This window comes from Rhinopithecus bieti, unplaced genomic scaffold (assembly GCF_001698545.2).
Source record: "Rhinopithecus bieti isolate Rb0 unplaced genomic scaffold, ASM169854v2 scaffold_9769, whole genome shotgun sequence".
NCBI lineage: Eukaryota > Metazoa > Chordata > Mammalia > Primates > Cercopithecidae > Rhinopithecus > Rhinopithecus bieti.
Genome location: NW_016806163.1, coordinates 122,209 through 138,771, shown reverse-complemented (window position 1 = coordinate 138,771; position 16,563 = coordinate 122,209). Strand labels below are relative to the sequence as shown.

The 16,563-nt window shown below is 63.3% G+C and overlaps 1 protein-coding gene across 5 annotated transcripts; it reads left to right on the top strand.

Moving 5' to 3' along the window:
• Window positions 1–1,868: 1,868 nt before the first annotated feature.
• MKNK2 (MAPK interacting serine/threonine kinase 2) lies at window positions 1,869–15,398 on the top strand. Of its 5 annotated transcripts, none has more exons than XM_017874866.1 (13): window positions 1,870–2,014; window positions 6,097–6,184; window positions 6,320–6,421; window positions 6,505–6,602; window positions 9,240–9,319; window positions 9,625–9,698; window positions 9,949–10,053; window positions 10,157–10,212; window positions 10,463–10,558; window positions 10,945–11,139; window positions 11,694–11,858; window positions 12,697–12,740; window positions 15,035–15,398. In XM_017874866.1, the coding sequence occupies exons 1-13, from the start codon at window positions 1,964–1,966 to the stop codon at window positions 15,123–15,125; spliced, it is 1,245 nt and encodes a 414-aa protein (XP_017730355.1). In that variant the 5' UTR covers window positions 1,870–1,963; the 3' UTR covers window positions 15,126–15,398. The 5 variants fall into 5 exon arrangements, with proteins under 5 accessions (XP_017730351.1, XP_017730355.1, XP_017730353.1 ...); XM_017874864.1 differs by having other exon boundaries at window positions 12,649–12,740; window positions 13,020–15,398; XM_017874865.1 differs by having other exon boundaries at window positions 1,871–2,014; window positions 13,020–15,398.
• Window positions 15,399–16,563: the final 1,165 nt, after the last annotated feature.

Genomic DNA, 16,563 nt, shown 5'->3' with positions numbered 1-16,563 from the left:
TTTTAAGCTCCCCGGTTTGTGGTTCTGTGTTACAGTGGCCTCAACAGGCTCACAGCACCACGCAACCCCTACATGAGCGTGGGTGCGCGCGTGCGCACACACACACACACACATACACACACACATACACACACACACATACACACACACATACACACACATACACACACATACACACACATACACACACACACACACATACACACACACACACACACACATACACACACATATGCACACACTCTTATCCTTTCCTCCAAGCACTATTTAGTCGGCACCCTCCGTGAGCCAGGTCCGGGCAAGCAGGTCTAGCAGCTCCACCCCAGCTGGCACCTGGAGCTAACGTGTGTGTGTGTGTGTGTATGAACACACACATGCACAATGAGGGGGGCCGGGGGACCTGGTTTTCTGTCCCCCCATTGCCAAGAGTCAGGGCAATGCCAGGCGCTGGGCTGTGTTCTGGCTGGGAATTCCCCACAGCCTCCTCACAACGCCCCAGGGGTAGCTACAGCCAGGCCTCCCAGCCCCTGTGGCCTGAGAGCTGTGGCCTTCGCAGGCAGGGGCTCCCAGCTTCAGGTCAGTGGGGCTCCAGCCTCTCTGAGCTCAGGGCCTGGTTGGGGGCTCTGCGAAGCTTCTGGAAACCCCTGCAGAAGAGGAGACCACAGTCCACCCACAGCCGGTGAACCCCCACTCCTTGTGTGCCCAAGGCCTGAGGCCTGGGGAGGACTTTGAACCAGGATGCTGTGGGTTGGGGGACTGGCAGCTCAGGACGGGCTGATTCTATCTAAGCCCGGTTTGGGGCCCCAGCCAAAACGGGACTGTGTTTTACTTCCTGTCCTGGCCACCATCCACCCCTTGGGCTTTTTCCCAGTGAGTCTCAGGTCCCAGTTCTCCCTGAAACGCTATTCGAGGACAGAGGAAGGGTGCTTCACAGACCTCGGTCCCCACCCTCTACTCTGGTTCCTGCCAATCACAAAGCAAAGTCAGGGAGCTCGCTGCTCCCTAGGCAGGGTGGCCCAGGGGAAGAAAAAAGGTGGTGGTGGTGGCTGGTCCCCCAGCACTAGAAGGGAGTGGCTGGGACTCCAAGCGTGCTGGTGGTTCACGAGGGGGACAACTGGAGCCAGCATCGGAGAACTGCAAGAGGGAGCCATGGCAGGTTCTAGAGCGAGGGCATGACCCAAGGGAGTCGGGGTATCTTAGGCCCGGGTCGACAGGCCGAGGGAGTTACCCTGTGTGGGGCCAGGCGGCGGGACTCAGCCCAGTGCCCTGCAGGTGCCCTGAGTCCTGCCAGCCTCAGGTCGCAAAGAGAGGCCAGCTCCGGGCCGCGCAGCAGGGGCGCTGCTGGGTTCCGCAAGACCCCAGTGGGCCGCACTGCGCAGGCGTACGCTAGCCGTTTCGGACACGGCCTGCCGCCGGAGCGCGCAGCCGCACTGGGCTCCCAGAGAGAGTCCTCTTCTGGCTCCGCCCACGTCGTGCGCAGGGGGCGAGGCCGGGCGGAGCCTGCGTCGGAGGCGGGGCCAGAGCGGGTCCAGGCCTATAAAGGTGGCGGCGGCGGCGACGCGCCCGGCTCCTCTCAGCGGCGGCGGCCCAGGAAGAGGGGTCCGCGCTGGCGGCGGCGCTGTTCCCCGCGCGGTCCGCGGAGCGGGGTCCGGGCTGCGGCGACGTGGGGTGCGGGTCGCGGCACTGGCGCCCCGGCCCGAGCCCCGACCCCGGTGAGGGAGAACCCCAAGGCGGGGCGGCCCGGGACCCCCGACCCTGGTGAAGGCGGAAACGGCCCCGTCGGAGCCCGCCGCCCCCCGCCCGGTCCGCGGCTCCCGGCAGGCCGAGCTCGGCTCACCGCCCTCCCTTTGTCTGCTCCCGCCCGCAGGGTCCCCTCCTCGGCCGCCCCGCGTCCGGCCGCCCGCCCTCGGGCCGCCCCCCGGGCCCTCGGTCCCCTCCCCCGCTGGCGGGGCCCGGACAGAAGATGGTGCAGAAGAAACCAGCCGAACTTCAGGGTTTCCACCGTTCGTTCAAGGTGAGGCTCGGGGTCGGTTTGGGGGCGCTCCGGGCTGGACCACCGGAATGGCCGGCGTGGGGGGCGCGCGGCCCGCCCCCAAGATCGGCTCCCGGGGCTCGTGCTTGGCCCCCGCCCTACACCCGGGGCTGCCCGGGCCGGCCATGCGCTGACGCGGGGTCGGTATGCGAGGATGGGGGGTCAGCAGGCCGCAGTCCTCTCCCCAGTCTTGGCCACCGGGTCCTTCCTCCAGGATCCCCAAGTGAGGCTGGGAGCAGGAGCCCCCTCCCCGTCAGGGGGCCAGGCCATGTGTCCCCTGCAAGCCCCTGCTGGCTATGTTCTGGGGGGTCAGCAGGCTGCAGTCCTGTCCCAGTCGCTGCATGTTGCTTATGGTGGGTGTACCCTGCAAGCTCAAACTGGTTGTGCCCTGGTGGGGAGAGGTCAGCGGGCCACAGTCCCATTCCCACCTCCGTGTGGCTTCTGGGGACTTCCTTTCAGAATCCCCAGACCGGGCTCGTCAGGTGCACCCACCCCGAAGGGGCCTGTGCCTTGGGGGAGGGGATGGGATGTCCCCTCAGCCCTGCACTTCGCAGACACCCCGGGCCCAAGTGCTGTTTCCTGTCGGAGCGGGAAGTTTCTGCGCCGCCCGGGCGGTGACTGCTGTTGAGTGCTGGTTTCAGATGAGCAAATCTGGGGGGGAAGGGGAGGGCAGGTGCTGGGCAGGGGCCCCGCAGGACCTGGCCCAGGGGACGCAGTGATGTCAGCCAGCCCGCCCCACCCCGCAGGCCGGGGTTATGTAATCGCTTCACTGGGCTTCCTTGGGCAGGGACCTGTTGCCCGGTAGGGAAGGCAGGACTGGAGAGGGGGAGACAGAGCGCGAGTGTGTGTGTGTGTATGTGTGTCTGTGTCTTGTGTGTACACACGCGCTGCTCCAGGGTGGGAGGAGCAAGGGGAAACTCTGGGAAGAATTCCCAGGTCTGTGCAGCCAGCACCCCAGGGCACCACTCACCCCTGCCACCCATGCCCAGTTTTCCCCTAGGGCAGCAGGCCTGGCACCGTCAGAGTGTCGGGCTGGGCGGGAAAGAGGAGGACCTGACAGTGCAGTGCTCTTTTCCCTCCTGGGGCCAGGCGTGAGCTGATACAGGGTCGGTGCATGGGGCCAGCCAGGCAGCCAAAGCACACTTGAACTTTCTAGATGGTTCCAGCCGCCTCCTGCCAAGGCCTGCTGACTGTAGTCCCGCAGCCAGACCTAGAACAGTGAGGCCAGGACCGCCCACACTGCCCGGGACTGTGGGCCGGCCTCTGCATGGCCAGGGCAGCCCGGTTGGGAGCTGGGAAGGTGGGCATCTCGGTGGAGGAGGGCCTGGCAGGCAGTCCTGGCTGGGAGGTGTTCCTCCAGGTGGCCGGGACCGGTTGCTCTAGGAATCTCCCCCCACAGCCCCCACCACTCATGGCTGCTCCCTGGATTGGGGCCACGTCTCCTGAAATACCCTCCCTGCCTCCAGTAGGCAGCAGCCCAGCAGGAAGGCACGTCTGCAGGCGCCTTGGGTTCTTTCCGTTTGCAGACGGGAAAGTGAGGCTCCGAGATGGCAGGCATGTGTGCCTGGGGTTCCCATGTACATGGGCGAGGAGGCCGTGGAGTCTCATGGTGGAGTCTCATGGTGCCCCTCCGCCGTGGTGGCTCCGGCTGTCCAGCTGTAGCTTTGCTGAGTTGCAGGCTGTGGCTAGCACGGGGGAAAGGTGGCCAGACAAGGCCAGGGGCTCACGCTGGGCTCTGTGGCCCCTCAGCTCCTTTCACTCTTGTGAGCTCCCACAAGTTGGGGGCAGCTGCCTCCTGTCTCACCCGTGACAGACCTCGGGGCGAGGTCACTAGGCCAAGGTCAGACAGCAGGTGAGCGCCAGTCTGGCCTTAGACTGGTCACCGGCCTTGTGGTGGCTGCTCCGGGGCCACCAGGGGCCTCCAGACAGGAGCCTTATGGGAACGCTGACTCCCCATGGGGGCTCGTTGGAGCCCCCCTTCCTTCCCTCCTCCCCCAGCGGCCTCCTGGCAGCTATCTGCCCAAGCCAGGGTGGGTGGGGAGGCAGGAGGGCAGCTTGGCTCTCGGCCCCTCCCAAACTCTGCCCTCTGGCCTCCACCCATCTGCTGGCCTCGGGTCTCCCATGGGCTCCACTGGAGTCTTGCCTCTGCTGAGCCTCCCTCCTGTTAGAGCCCCACTCAGGCTGTCTGGGGCCCAGACAGGGGCAGTGACTTGGCCCAGAACACCCAGCATTCTCACTGGGACTGGGACCCCCACCACCCCTGCAGGCCCCTCCCACCTGGTTCACCTAGACAGGTGAGGCTGAGTGAGAGCTCAGTAGTACAAGGAACCTGAGCCGGCCTCAGTTCCCCAGCTTCAAAGGCCTGGCCCATTGTAAAGGGCCGGAAGTCCCCATGCTGGGCCATTTGCTCTGTGGAAACGTGCATATGTTCCAACCATCTTCCACCGGGGCAAAGTCTACCCTAACCTGCACCATTCCTTGCCCCCTGGCCAGGGTCTTGCTCCCACGTTCCTGAGGCTGTGTTGTTTCTTGACCCAGCCCCAGCCTGCCCAGAGCAGCAGGCCTGGATCTGAATCCTGGCCGCCAGGGCCCAAGGCGGGTTCCTTAGCTGGGTACCAGGGCCCACCAGGGGCTCCCTCCAGGAGTGTCTGGCACTGAGATGGGAGTGCAGGATGTGGTCTGGGCAGGGCCTGGCACACTCGCGACTGTGGGTGCCTCTCCCATGAGTCCCCAGGACTGATACAGCACCATGTGTACTGACTCAGTAACTGGTAGCTGCGGGGTTAGGGGGCCTGGAAGCAGATGAGCCTCTGGTGAGTGAGGGCGGGCTTTGACGCACAGAGCTGCGGAGGGAAGGTGTGCCGGGCAGCCACGGGACGGAGGAGGGCAGGTGCCCAGGCTTGGGTGGGGCAGAAGGCAGGAGTGATGGAGGCAGAGCCCCCACCTTCAGCAGGCCCCAGAGCACCAGGCACTGAATTCTCACCCCTCCAGCCCCAGGCACTGAGCAAAAGGGAGGGGAGCGGCTTAGGGGAAGGAGAAGTGGTGGTGTGCCATTTTACATGGGGGAAACTGAGGCCCAGGGAGGACTGAGCTTCCCTGAGATGGTCCAGGAGGCCGTGGGAAAACAGGCACAGCCACCAGGCTGGCAGCTCGCCCAGTGACTCACCTCCCTCCCTCTGCCCCGCCGCCTTTGATCCGCACGACCCGCCCCAGAGGTCAGCCATCCCCATTCTGTGGACAAGCAGACGGAGGTGCAAGACATGGCTTGGGCCCCACAGTGACTCAACCCTGGCATCGGAGGCAGGGTTCCCAAGAGCCATCTGCTTGTGTCTGTCCTCTCCCCGCAATGCACCCCTTTCCCAGAGGCCCCCAGGGCGCTGTGGGTGGGAGGAGGTCTTCGCCACAGCCCCATGTCCCTGCGGCCCCGTGGAGGTTGGGGCGCATCTGGGGTGGGGCCGTCCTGGGCACTGCAGGGTGCTGGGCAGTGTCCCTGGCCTCCACCCACTGTATACCAGGAGCTCCCCCAACCAGTCACAACCACAGATGTCCCCAGACATGGCCCAGTGTCTCCTGGGGGACAGAATCACCCCCTGGGTTGGCAAATTCCATAGACCCCCCCCAGGAGACTCTGCGTCTCCTGATCTTTCCTTGCTGAGGTGCTAGGAGGCCGCACACCTTCCACACGTGGCTGACGCCTGTGATCCCAGCACTCTGGGAGACCGAGGCAGGAGGATCGCTTGAGGCCAGGGGTTTAAGACCAGCCTGGGCAACATAACAAGACTTTATCTCTACAAAACATAAATTAAAAAAAAGAAGTCCACACACACACTGAGTGTGGGGCGGCGAGGAGGTGAATCCCAGGAGCTGGGGCTCCCCTGGTTTATGCTGCCCGCCCGATCGGGAGTTGATCCTGGTGTCATGTGAGCGGAGACCGAGTTGATTTTTTCGTAATGCTCAGCACAGGGCTTGTCAGCCTGGACGCTGTGGCACTGGGGCAGGATACGTCTCCCTGCTGTGTAGGGAGGGATGGGACCTGAGTGCCTTTCCTCTCCTCTCCCCTGCAGGGGCAGAACCCCTTCGAGCTGGCCTTCTCTCTAGACCAGCCTCACCACGGAGACTCTGACTTTGGCCTGCAGTGCTCAGCCCGCCCTGGTGAGGGGCCTGATGGGGAGGAGGTCACAGGGCAGCCGCTGTCACCGCCATGGCAGTGGCCAGCCCCTGCAGGGGGGTGGGGGCCGGCCGGCCAGGGCCATGTCCTGAGCCCCCTGGGCGTGCCTCCTGGAACAGACATGCCCGCCAGCCAGCCCATCGACATCCCGGACGCCAAGAAGAGGAGCAAGAAGAAAAAACGTGGCCGGGCCACCGACAGCTTCTCAGGCAGGTTTGAAGGTGAGCAGGGATGGCGGGCATTGGGGGAGCCGGGAACGGGGGACAGCCGGGGTCCCTCTCACGCCCGCCTCGCTGCCCGGCAGACGTCTACCAGCTGCAGGAAGATGTGCTGGGGGAGGGCGCTCACGCCCGAGTGCAGACCTGCATCAACCTGATCACCAGCCAGGAGTACGCCGTCAAGGTGGGCCCGCGGCTGCGCCCTGGGGAACCCAGCGCCTTGGGATGAGTGCGGGGAGTGGGGGGAGGTGGAAACTGTGGGTGCCATTCCGGCTCCCCGTCCTACAGCCAGGAAGACCAGTGTCTAAAAACGGCCACCGGGCCCTGAGTCCAGTCGGGAGTGACAGCGGCGGGAGTGGCCCCGTCTGGTACCAGAGTGGCCCCCCAGAGTGGGGGCTGCAGTCAGAGGCACTGTGCCCACTGGGTCCCCTGGGCAGTCCCTGCCTCTGAGCCATCCCTGAGGGTACATGACAGTTTGGTTTCAAGGATCAAAATGCAATGTCATATCCCAGGGCCCAGAGGGGCTCTGCGTTTGGAGAACCTCAGTGCAGGCCCATGAGAGCCCCGTGTCACCCTAGCCCCAGGCGGCTGCCAGACCCAGGGTGTGACCGAAGGGCTGGGAGCAGGAGCCCTGTTGAGGCCCTGGTTGTCACCCTATGACCTTGCGGGCCGGTTGGATCTTGTATTCCAAGAAACCTTCCAGGCTTTCCTCGTGACCTGGCATGCGGCTCCCTGGCTGGGTGGGGTCCCGGGAGGGCTGGCTGCCTGGGAAAGAGGGCCAGGTGTGCCCTGGCGAGCAGGGCTGGCCAGGAGCCTGTGGGTCCTGGTGGACAGCCAGGCCAGAGCTTTCCTCTGAGGAGGAGGAGGCGGAGGAAGAAGAGGGGTGGCCAACCTGGGGAGGTTACTGGCCGGGTGCTGGGACCACAGTGGCAGCAGGCAGGGACAGACGCAGTACAGTCCCTGCCTCCTGGGAGCCCCCAGGCAGGCCAAGACGATGGTGCAGGAGCACAAGGCCCCTCCGGAACACTTCTGCACAGCAGGCGTCCCTCTGAGCACAGTCCTCTCCTGGTGGCCCCACAGGCATCCTTGCTTCCTGTTGTTTGACAGATAGGGACACTGAGGATCGGGGGTTAGGTAGCCTAACTCATGCTGTGTGGCCTCTGGGGGTTCCTAATTGGTGTCTCAGAGCCACCTCCCTGGTCATCTTGCCACCTTGACCTGGTGTGGTCAGTGCTGGGATCTGGAGAGCCTGGGGGACTTCCTGCTGGAGGTATTGGCCACTGATGTCCGGGAATTGGTCCGGCCAGGTGGCAAGGGGAGGAGGAGGTGTCCTGGGCAAGTCAGAGAGGCGAATCACTGGGACCTGTGGGTCTGAGGAGCGTTTCATTCTACGGGGACTGGGGTGTGGGCCCTCTGCCCTCAGCGGGAGTCATGCTGTGGGAAGCCACCTGGGGGTCCCCTGGTGCCATGAGGCTGCTGGCTGGATGCCCAGCCCCTAAGCTGGGACCTCAGAATAGGCCCCTTCCATGCCAGGAGGGGCTGTGCCCTCCCTGAAGCAGCGTGCTAGCCGGCCACCCCAGGGACAGGACGAGGTTGTTTTATCCAGAACCATCTGCAGTGCCTGCTGGGCTCAGCTTTTGGCAGTGGCCTGGGCGGTGGTATTTCAGGACACCCTGGCGTCCAGTTGTTCTCTTGCCCCTCGCTGGGGCAGCTTTGTTTCTCAGTATAGACACGGGACTGCAGAGACAGGAGCCAGGGACTCCAGGGTAGAATGCCACATCCCCACTGCCACCAGTCCATCGCAGTGGGCAGGGAACCCTGGGCAGAGTGCTCAGGCAGCCAGCCACCCGCCCAGTGAGAGGGGCTAGCGTATCCAGCCTGGGAAGAGGGTCCCAGCAGGTGCCAGGTCGGGAGCCACAGACACCTCCCAGCAGGTGCCAGGTCGGGAGCCACAGACACTCTGTGAGTGAAGGTGGTGGGGAGCACCTGGAGCTGCTGGGGACGGCTTCCTGAGGCTCTGGGCGCTCAGGGGAGGCTGGTCCACCAGTGGCCTGGGGCCAGCCACCCAGCGGCGGGCCCCAAACAGATACTGGCTGAGGGCGACTGGGCCCCAAAGTGTCTGCCCAGGCCTGGCTTCGGAGCCGGGAGGCAGCGACTTTTGGTGACTTGGTGCTGTGGCCACATGTGAGGTGGGGCCTGGTGGGCTGGCAGCCAGGTGTCCTGAGGCCTCCCTAGTTCTGTGGGCCACCAGGGATCCGCCTCGTGGGGACAGAAGACTACAGCTGACTGTCTCTGGGTCAGGAAGGGTGGCCACCCAGGGCAGGGCACCCTGACGTCCTGTGGGGGTATTTTGCAGAAGTCCCAAGTATGTCTCTGAGGGCTGTCAGGGTCACAGGTGGAGAGCAGCCCCCACTGGTTTTTTTTTTTTTTTGAGACAGAATCTTGCTCTGTCACCCTGGCTGGAGTACAATGGCACGATCTCAGCTCACTGCAACCTCCACCTCCCAGGTTCAAGTGATTCTCCTGCCTCAGCCTCACAAGTAGTTGGGATTACAGGTGCCCGCCATCACACCCAGCTAATTTTTGTATTTTTAGTAGAGACGGGGTTTCATCACACTGGCCAGGATGGTCTCAATCTCCAGACCTCATGATCCACCCGCCTCAGCCTCTGAAACTGCTGGGATTACAGGCGTGAGCCGTGCTTTCTAGAGTTGCAGGGTATAAGTGTGGTGAATTCCAGCCGTGGCAGTGGAGTTTCTGGCCCCTTCTCAGCTGTGAGCGTCCCGCCAACCCAGGTGCTGTGTCCTCTTGCCTGTTTCAGATCATTGAGAAGCAGCCAGGCCACATTCGGAGCAGGGTTTTCCGGGAGGTGGAGATGCTCTACCAATGCCAGGGACACAGGTAGGTGAGCCACCCTTGCCACAGCACTGGCCTGAACCGTCTTTCAGTGGATGAAGGGCCTGAGTGCCACATTACCCCCAGCAAGCATCTGTAGGGCACCCAGTTTCCCAGGCCCTGCGTTCCCCTCCCTGAAGAAGGCTGGCTGGCAGCCCCAGGCAGGCAGCGTGAAGCGGGCCTATTGCCCAAGTCCCAGCCTCCAGTGGACGGGCCAGCACCAAGAGGGTGGGCCCCTCCTAGGCTGAGCAGCAGGTACCCAGGGGCCTCAGGAAGCCTCAGCTCCTCTCCTGCCCCCCACCCCACCCCAGGAACGTTCTAGAGCTGATTGAGTTCTTTGAGGAGGAGGACCGCTTCTACCTGGTGTTTGAGAAGATGCGGGGAGGTACCTGCGGGCTCCAGGCTGTGGGGAGGGAGGGAGCTGGGAGGTATTATGGGATGGGGGCCTAGTGCCACCTGCAGGAGGGGGCTTGTGGGGTTTGAGTGTCCTGCCCAAATGGTGGCTCAGGGGTAAGGCCTTTGAGCCAGAGGACGCCGGTGTGGGGGCGTCCCCTCCAAAGTGGAGGTGGGTGCGGGCCTGGCGGGGACTCTGAGGTGACCTGTGTGTTCCCCCTGTCCTGCCCCGCCCTGCCCAGGCTCCATCCTGAGCCACATCCACAAGCGCCGGCACTTCAACGAGCTGGAGGCCAGCGTGGTGGTGCAGGACGTGGCCAGTGCCTTGGACTTTCTGCACAACAAAGGTGGGTGGTAAGCCTGCCCTGAGTCCCCTAGGGCCGCCTGCCAAGGACTCCTGGAAGACCTCCAGCCCCTCACTCCCTCGTGGTTCTGTGGCTTCTCCCCCAGGCATCGCGCACAGGGACCTAAAGCCGGAAAACATCCTGTGTGAGCACCCCAATCAGGTAGGCCGGCCGCGGCAGGGTGGCCCCGGCAGGGTGGCCCCGTGGGAGGGGTGGCCCCGCGGGAGGGGTGGCCGCGTGGGAGGGGTGGCCCCGCGGGAGGGGTGGCCGCGTGGGAGGGGTGGCCCCGCGGGAGGGGTGGCCGCGCGGGAGGGGTGGCCGCGCGGGAGGGGTGGCCCCGCGGGAGGGGTGGCCGCGCGGGAGGGGTGGCCGCGTGGGACCCCAGGCTCACGGCTCTCTTGGCCCCTCCCAGGTCTCCCCCGTGAAGATCTGTGATTTCGACCTGGGCAGCGGCATCAAACTCAACGGGGACTGCTCCCCTATCTCCACCCCGGAGCTGCTCACCCCGGTGAGGGCCCGCGGGCAGGCCTGGGGGCTCGGCTGCCTGCTCTACCGTTGCATAACCTCGCGGAGCCTGGGCCGCCCCGCAGTTCCAGGCCGCGGAGCTCGGGCTTCCGCTTAGCAACAGCCGCTGATTGGTTGCGCGGGATGACGCGGCGGGGCCTCGAGGAGGCGCCCCCACCGGCCGGTGTTTGGACGGGTGGGGCGGGGCCGCGGCGGGGGTGGGGCGAGCTCTGCACCTGCTGATTGGGCGGGGCGCGTTCCCGGCCGCAGCTGATTGGTGGGGTGGGGCGGGGTCCGAGCCGGCTGTGGCAGGTGACCCGCAGTTACCCGGGCTCGGTTCCCACGTGATGCCGGGAAGCCCCGGCTGACGCGCCTCTCCCCCGCCCGCAGTGCGGCTCGGCGGAGTACATGGCCCCGGAGGTGGTGGAGGCCTTCAGCGAGGAGGCCAGCATCTACGACAAGCGCTGCGACCTGTGGAGCCTGGGCGTCATCTTGTACATCTTGCTCAGCGGCTACCCGCCCTTCGTGGGCCGCTGTGGCAGCGACTGCGGCTGGGACCGCGGCGAGGCCTGCCCTGCCTGCCAGGTGCGGCGGCCCGCGCACCCTCCTCTCCTGGGCGCCCTCTTCCCCCGGGCCTGCCCTGTGCACCCCCTAACCCCGGGGACCTGCCCTGCTCACCCCAGGGGACCTGCCCCGACCACCCCTAACCCCCGGGGACCTGCCCTGTATGTCCTACTCCCTGATACCATCCACAGGGCAGTGCCGCCCTGTCTTCCGGTTTCCCGAAGGCTTTTCAGGTTTGCCTGCCCAAGGGAAAACGCAGACAGGGTTCAGAGAGCTGAGAGGTGGAGTGAGGTTCCTGTTTTGGGGGGATCAGGCTCAGACTGCCTGCCCGCTGCTTAAGTCTCAGCATCTGTGGCCTGTGGCCCTTGGTACCAGGTCCTCCCGAGCTGCCTTTTTGTAACTCCACCTCCACTTGAGTAGAGCCGACTCTCCTGGTCCGGCTCCCAGCCCCCTCCGCCCCAGGTGTGCATGGTCAAGGGTCTTGTGGTGGTTGGGGTCCTGATGGAGCCACATGTCAGTGCACAGTATCCAGGTCCTTGGGCAGATCTAAGCTCCCCTGTGTCCTGTGTCCCCAGAACATGCTGTTTGAGAGCATCCAGGAGGGCAAGTATGAGTTCCCTGACAAGGACTGGGCCCACATTTCCTGCGCTGCCAAAGACCTCATCTCCAAACTGCTCGTCCGCGACGCCAAGCAGAGACTGAGTGCCGCCCAAGTCCTGCAGCACCCCTGGGTTCAGGGGGTGAGTGCCGGCACCAGGGAGGGTATGGGAGGCTGCAGGGTGGCCTCAGAGCAAGCACGGGAAGCCCCGAGGGTGTAGCCTTGGACTCTGAGATGCATTGAGATCTGAGAGCGCAGGCTCTGCCCTGGGATGAGGGTTGCAGCCGAAATCCCTTCCGCCCACCTATGCGCCCTGCACGCTGGCCAGGCAGGCAGCTCCCAGGAGCAGCTACTCAGAGAACCTTCCTGGAGGGTGGTGGGGACCTACATTCTGCAGCAAGCTGGAGTGAAGCGGGCAGCGAGTCCAGCTCACAGAGACCCCAGCCTGTCGTCAGTTTCAGGCCCAGGCTCTGCCCCCGACCCTTCCCTGTGTGGCCTCCGATCCAGGCGGAGTCGGGTGTTTCTCCTGCCAGAGGTCATCTGAGCCGAGCTGCAACCCCAGGGAGTGGGGATTTACTAAAAATAGAAGCTGGGGTCACTCTGTCCCCAGGCAAGGGGCTGGGGGGCCTCCAAACTCCTTCCAGAAGCATCCAGAGACCCGTGGGTTAAGAGGGGGGCGGAGGTGGGTTTGGGATGGGAACAGCCGGGAGAGGTAGGGCCTGGGGCTCTGCTCTCCACCCTCACTGGGTCTTGCAACACCAGGCCTCAGCCTGGCCCAGCCTCGGGTTCCCTGGGCAGGTGGACATGGAGCCTCCCCATAGATACCTCCGGGCAGGGACTTGGCACCCGGGTGCACTTCTGGTCTCCGGTGGGGTCCTGGTGATGGGATGGGGATGGCATCCCTTGGACAGACACCCCTCCTGGCACCCCAGGCGGTCCCAGCTGCTCTCCAGCCCCGCCCCTGCCCGCTGTCGTTGCAGTGCGCCCCGGAGAACACCTTGCCCACTCCGATGGTCCTGCAGAGGTGAGGCCTGCAGGGGTGCTTGGGACCCCCAAGTCCAGGGGGCGGGGTTTCCAGGTTAAGACACTTGGGAAAGGCCTGGAGAGCTGCTTTGGGGTGGGGGCTGCAGGCAAGCCTGGTAACTCAGTGGAGATCCCGGTGGGGCCCTGGCACTCAGAGGAGCCCCAGGGTCGGGGCTGGGAGAGGGGCATGAAGCCCCTTCCCCCAGGGCCTTGCACAGACCCCAGCGGTCCCCTAAGGGGTGCCTCCTTGGTGACCACCTACCCCCACCCCATTTCCCAGGAACAGCTGTGCCAAAGATCTCACGTCTTTCGCGGCCGAGGCCATCGCCATGAACCGGCAGCTGGCCCAGCACGACGAGGACCTGGCTGAGGAGGAGGCCGCGGGGCAGGGCCAGCCCGTCCTGGTCCGAGCTACCTCACGCTGCCTGCAGCTGTCTCCACCCTCCCAGTCCAAGCTGGCGCAGCGGCGGCAAAGGGCCAGCCTGTCCTCGGCCCCCGTGGTCCTGGTGGGAGACCGTGCCTGACCCTCCCGTCTCCCCTTTGTACATAGGTCGCCCATCCCCCAATCAAATCTAAAGGTTTTAAGCTATCGCCAGCCGGTGTCCTGCGGGCTGCCCCTCCTCTGGCTGGATTCCCAGGCACTAAGCTCGGCTGAGGGGGCGTTTTATAGAAGGTTGTTGCTTTTGGGCTTTTCTTTCCTGTTTCCACCCCTTCCCCTTATTTTTTCCTTCGGACGGTTAAACAATGCAGGCACCCGGGGAGGTGAGCAGAGGGTACGTGGCTGGGCTTGTCCCCTCCCCGGTCCCCAGCCCTGCTCACCTGTACTGTGAAGCCCTCAGGTCACCTGTACTGCCCGCCATCTGCCCATGTGGCTTGCAGTGACTCAGGAGAGCAGACCCACATCGTTTGCCATCTTCCAGAGCTGGGGAGGGGCACAGGGCCCTGCCCCGTGTTCCCTCCCAGCCCTCAGTATTTCAGGGACAGGCTCTTCCCCTCTACCCCTCACCCTGAGAGCACCCCTGGTGGCTTGGTTGGGGAGGGGAGGACCTGCCTGTCTCCAGAGGGGCCAGGCAGGCAGGTGGAGGGCAGCCCAGCCACCCACCCCATGGGATCCCCCAGCCCTTCACCCGCGCCTGCCTTGTCCCCGTGATAGTTGACAATCGGGGCTTCCTGCAAGGCCTGTCTGTCTGTCCAGGACTCCTGGTGGCCAGATTCGGCCTCCAACCTTGACCTTAAACTGCAGCTGACCCCAGGGGCTCGCCGCTGCCCCTCTCCACCGCTCCAGGGCCTGAGACAGCAGGAGCCCCGCCCGGCCTGAAGCCGTTTCCACCGCAGCAGGCAGAGGGACTGGACAGGCACTGTCAGCCAATGTGGGGGGTCCTGAAGACACCCCCTTGGGGCATCCGAGTGCCCCTTCTCAGGGCTCAGTCTGACTGTGGCCACGTCCTGCCTCGCGCCGCCCCTTGGGCCTGGCCTGGAAGCTCTGTCAGCTCCGTCCTTGTCCTTAGAGCTGGGCCCAGACCCCAGGGTCTGGCCGAATCCCCACCCCCAGGGCAGCGTTTTTGGTCTGCCACCTTCAGGAAAATGGCCGCGGCCTTGGCCTCCCTTCGGGCACCCAGGAATGGAGGGGCTTGCTCAGTCCCCCCACCCTCCACGCTCCAACCCCTGGGGGCTGCGGAGCCTGCCGCCCCTGCCTGCGGGTGGGGATGTTCTATGCAATACAGGGTTCCACTTTAGAAGTGTGCGGGGCTGTGCAGCGGGGGCAGCTAGGGTCACCACCCGCCCTTCCCAGCCCAGTCCCCAAACTCCACACCTGGGGCAGCCCCCTCTGGCTTCTAAATCCGCGGTCGGGATTCCTTGTGTTTAGTTTTTAGTTGTTGTGTTTTTTTTAAGGAAAAAAAAACATCGGTTGACTTTGCTTCCCTGTTCTTGAAGAATACTTGAATGTCGGGGGGTCTGGGGGTGGGGGCCTCGGAGACCGTCTGCCTGGCCCTGCTGCCCCTCCCGAATCTCGTACGATGGTCACAGTCCGGTGGCCGTGGGGGTGCTCTGCCCTCCCTGGTCCCCACTGCCCATATCTGTGGACTGCCCCTTCCAAAGACCCCTGGGGGGTGGGGCAGGCCGCCCACCCCCCTCCCCCATCATGTCTCGCCCGTCAGTGATTCTATGTTTTGTAACGGGGGATTCTCTGCCTTTTGTATAAAAGAACAAGCAAACAGACCCCCGCCCACTGCAGGCGCCCACAGCCATCGCGTCTGAGCTGCTAGCAGCTTTTTTTTTTTTTTTTTTCTGAAGGTGGGACAGTCACTTCCTCCTCCCTCCCCACCCCTGTCGCATCCATGTGCGACCTGGAGGACTGGTCAGAACCATTACTGTGAATGAGTGAAGATCCTGGAGAACCCTGGGCCCCAGGCCAGCTCCCAGCGCTGGGGGACGGTGAACGGCCATGTGTTAATGTTACGATGTTTTAAAAGACAAAAAAAAAAAAAAAAAAAAAAACCCCAAAGTTTTTTTTAAGTGGGGGAAAAACATCCAAGCACTTTAATTCCATTGTACCAGGTGAACTGACGGAGCTCAGAAGTTTTCCTTTACACCAACTGTCAATGCCGGAATTTTGTATTCTGTTTTGTAAAGATTTAATAAAAGTCAAAAAACCTGCTGTGTGTGCCTGAGTTTAAGTTTTCTGTCACTGCATAAGGAGCTGTCCCCAACCTATTGTTGCAAAACCACGTTGTTGCCAGTGGTGCTGAGTCAGGAGTTTTGAGGTGGTGCGCTACTGTGGGGTCTGTCTCTGCCCCAGGATGCCCGGATGCACTGCTGGGAAGACAGCAGCCAAAAGCTGAGCTCGGCTGGGCGCGGTGGCTCATGCCTGTAATTACCCAGCACTTTGGGAGGCAGAGGCGGGTAGATCATGAGGTCAGCAGTTCTAGACCAGCCTAATCAACAGGGTGAAACCCCGTCCCGACTAAAAATACAAAATTTAGCCGGGCATGATGGTGCATACCTGTAATCCCAGCTACTCAGGAGACAGGAGAATCGCTTGAACCCGGAAGGCGGAGGTCGCAGTGAGCCAAGATCACGCCACTGCACTCCAGCCTGGGCGACAGAGCGAGAGTACATCTCTCAAAAAAAAAAAAAAGCCGGGCGCAGTGGCTCATGCCTGTAATCCCGGCACTTTGGAAGGGCTGAGGCGGGCGGATCCACAAGGTCAGGAGATGGAGACCCATCCTGGCTAACATGGTGGAAACACACATCTCTACTAAAAATACCAAAAACAATTAGCCTGACATGGCGGTGGTCGCCCTGTAGTCCCAGCTGCTGGGGAGGCTGAGGGCAGGAGAATGGCGTGAAACCCGGGAGGCGTAGCTTGCAGTGGCCGAGATGGCGCCCACTGCACTCCAGGCCTGGGTGACATAGCAAGACTGTCTCAAAAAAAAAAAAAAAAAAAAAAACAAAGCTGATCTCATACACAGGGTGGCCTCATTTGCTGCGAAGCTGGGGCGACTTCCAATGCAGGGCTCAGCTGGTTTTTTTTTTTTTTTGAGACAGAGTTTCTGTTGCCAGGCTGGAGTGCCAGTGGCACGATCTTGGCTCACTGCAACCTCCGCCTCCCGGTTTCCAAGCAATTCTCCTGCCTCAGCCTCCCGAGTAGCTGACTACAGGCATTGTGCCACCACGCCTGGCTTAATTGTATTTTTTAGTAGAGAGCCGGTTTCACCATATTAGCCAGACTGGTCTTGAACTCCTGACCCTGTGATCTGCTCACCTCAGCCTCCCAAGCTGCTAGGATTACAGGTGTGAGCCACCGTGCCCTGCCTTTTTTT

Coding starts and splice junctions, on each gene's coding strand:
- MKNK2 (XM_017874862.1), top strand. CDS start 1,964: ATGGTGCAGAAGAAACCAGCCGAACTTCAGGGTTTCCACCGTTCGTTC. Junction 6,422..6,504: donor CTTCTCAGGCAGGTTTGAAG/GTGAGCAGGGAT, acceptor GCTGCCCGGCAG/ACGTCTACCAGCTGCAGGAA. Junction 11,140..11,693: donor AGGCCTGCCCTGCCTGCCAG/GTGCGGCGGCCC, acceptor CTGTGTCCCCAG/AACATGCTGTTTGAGAGCAT.